Source organism: Neoarius graeffei, chromosome 15 (assembly GCF_027579695.1).
Source record: "Neoarius graeffei isolate fNeoGra1 chromosome 15, fNeoGra1.pri, whole genome shotgun sequence".
NCBI classification, from domain to species: domain Eukaryota; kingdom Metazoa; phylum Chordata; class Actinopteri; order Siluriformes; family Ariidae; genus Neoarius; species Neoarius graeffei.
The window spans coordinates 71,331,893-71,334,933 of record NC_083583.1 but is presented as its reverse complement, the minus strand read 5'-3'; the positions used below and the strand labels follow the sequence as shown (position 1 = coordinate 71,334,933).

At 41.5% G+C, this 3,041-nt stretch overlaps 1 protein-coding gene across 1 annotated transcript; it reads right to left on the bottom strand.

The window, feature by feature from the left end:
* Window positions 1-1,194: 1,194 nt before the first annotated feature.
* On the bottom strand, window positions 1,195-2,601 carry LOC132899058 (tigger transposable element-derived protein 1-like). Its single transcript, XM_060940701.1, has one exon. It carries the CDS (start codon window positions 2,599-2,601, stop codon window positions 1,195-1,197), a length of 1,407 nt encoding a protein of 468 aa, XP_060796684.1.
* Between the last annotated feature and the right edge of the window lie 440 nt (window positions 2,602-3,041).

The window sequence follows — 3,041 nt, the reverse complement described above, 5'->3', positions numbered from 1 at the left end:
CAGTAGGTCGTTTACTACTTTAACCAGTGCTGTCTCTGTGCTATGATGAGGTCTAAATCCTGACTGATACATTTCATGGATATTATTCCTATGTAAATATGAACATAACTGTTGTGCCACAGCTTGTTCAAGGATCTTGGAGATAAAGGGGAGGTTTGATATTGGCCGATAATTGGACAGCTGACAGGGATCAAGGTCAGGTTTTTTAATCAGGGGTTTGATAACTGCTAGTTTAAAGGATTTGGGTACATAGCCAATCATAAGAGAAGAATTTATTATTTTTAGAAGCGGTTCAATTACTTCAGGTATTATCTGTTTGAATAGACGTGTAGGTAAGGGATCTAGTACTCAAGTTGAGGTTTTTGATGCAGAGATTAATGAAAGTAATTCAGTTTCTTTAAGGGGAGTAAAACATTCTAACTGATGATCTGATACAGTTATATAGTTAACTAAAAGGTCACTTTCATTGTTTGACCTTAAATTAGTAGTTTGAACTTTTTGTCGGATACAGTGAACCCTCGTTTATCGCGGGGGTTACGTTCCAAAAAGGACCCGCGATAGGCGAAATCCATGAAATAGTCAACTTTATTTTTTTACAACTATTATACAATACAAATGTAAAGCATTTGTTTAAGAAATTTAAAAAAAACGTTCTTGCAAATAACTATGACAGTTTTTAATACTTTTAAAATAATAATACTGTAATAATACTGTAAAATAATATTTTTAATAATGAATACGAGGTTAGACACATTGCGACTCACGCGTATTTCACAGTCCCTCTGACTGTGCCTCTTCGTCCTGACTCCGCTCCGCTGTAGCGTCATTTTCTGCTGAAGGCTGTGGTGCAGGTGTCTTTTTCCGAGAGAAGAACATAGTTATGGGTAGTTGTTGGCACTCTTTTTTCTTCTGGGCAAGAAGATTCTTGTAAACAGACATGCCACCTTCGATTATATTTGAAAACTGTAACGAGCGACACATCAACGGGTCCCATTCTTGTGCCACTCGCTGAAGTTCAGTGGCCATTCTCACCATGGTTGTCAAGCGACCAAGTGTTAGTCCATCTTCCTCATCTTTATCAACACTTGTGTCCTCTTCTTCCCCTTCTCCCTTATCCTCGCTTGGTGGCTTTGTCATCTCTACCAGGTCTTCATCAGTCAGCGGAGCTGTGTGTGCATCAATCAGGGCATTAATTTAATCAGGAGTCATGTCATTAAAGCCGTCTCCTCCAAGCTGTTTAGCTAGATTCACAGCTGTATCTACCGCAGAGTGATGGATCTCGTCAAGGGAGACTCCGGTCGGGTTTTGCACTGCCTCTGGCCACAGTTTTTTCCAGCAGGCATTCAAAGTTTCAGTTTTCATCTCCTGAATGGCCCTCTGAATATTTTGGAGACATGATGCAATGGTGTATCCACGCCAGTAGTTCTTTAGTGAGAAATCTTGATCCGAGTCCACAGCCTCAACAAGATGTTGCAGAGTGTTGCGCGTATAGAGAGTCTTGAAAGCACGGATGATGCCTTGGTCCAAGGGCTGAATCAGCGATGTAGTGTTCGGCGGCAGAAATTCGATTTTCACACCATCATACGACAAATCATCAGCGTGACCTCCGGCGTTGTCAATGAGCAGAAGCACTTTAAAGTCTAGTCCTTTTCCTCTCAAATAACACTTGACCTCCGGGATGAAACACTGTTTGAACCAATCCTGATTGAGCACTTTTGTCATCCAAGCCTTTGCGTTGTGCATCCAGTAAATGGGCAACGCATCCTTATTTTTGTTTTTCAGGGCTCTAGGATTTTTAGACCTATAAATAAGGCCTGGTTTTATCATAAAACCTGCCGCATTTCCACACATAACCAGAGTCAAACGATCTTTTTGGGCCTTAAATCCCGGGGCTTTGGCTTCTTCCTGCATGATAAAGGTGCGAGAGGGCATTCGTTTCCAAAATAAGCCTGTCTCATCCATATTAAAAACTTGTTCAGGCTTATATCCCCCTTCCTCAATGATCGCTTTAAATCTGTTGTTCACGTATGCCTCTGCTCCAGCGGTATTCGCAGAGGCAGCCTCTCCGTGCAGAGAAACATTTTTAAGTCCAAAACGTTTCTGAAATTTCTCAAACCAGCCCTTGCTGGCATTAAATGGGCTTGATACTGCGTGAACAGCACTCGCCGATGGCCCGAGATACACATCCTCCTCCTCTTCGCTGTCATGAATGTCATCGCTGTCAGCAAAGGTTTCATAAAGTTTTTTAGCTTTTGTGCGGATAACGTTGGTATCCAGCGTAATGTTCTTTTTCCTGCAGTCTTTAATCCACAAAGCTAAAGCAGACTCCATCCTTACGATGGTTTTGTTGCGGACAGTCACAACCCTTTTTGCATCCTTGTTAAAACTTATTGCTGCTGTGGTCCTTATTTTATTTTCCTCCTTCTTTATAGAACGAACTGAAGATTCATTTATTCCGTAATGGCGCCCCACAGCAGCATAGCTTCTACCTTCCTTCAGCATGTCCAAAAGTTTAACTTTTTCTGCGATAGTTAGCATCCTCCTCTGCCTTTTGGGCGCGTCTGGAGGTGCCTTTGTCGGTGCAGGACGTTTCGTCGACATTGTGGGTTTTGGCATGGAAAAAAATTGCAAACGTAAATTTGGCAGGCTGTACAGAGACGAGGCACGGAAACGGTTGACACTGGTGTAAGTGAAAGACCAATATCAACTTTTTTCACTTCTAGACTACAGTCCCTTAGCCAATCAGGATTCTGAACACAATGCACTGTAAAAAAAAAATCCGCGAAACAGCGAAGCCGCGAAAGATGAACCGCGTTATAGCGAGGGTTCACTGTATTCTCAATTTTGTCATTAAAAAAATTCATGAAGTCGTTTCTACTACATACTGCAGGTGTGCATGTGTCTATAGTGGACTTACAGTGGTGCTTGAAAGTTTGTGAACCCTTTAAAATTTTCTATATTTCTGCATAAATATGACCTAAAACAACAGATTTTCACACAAGTCCTAAAAGTAGATAAAGAGAACCCAGTTAAACAAATGA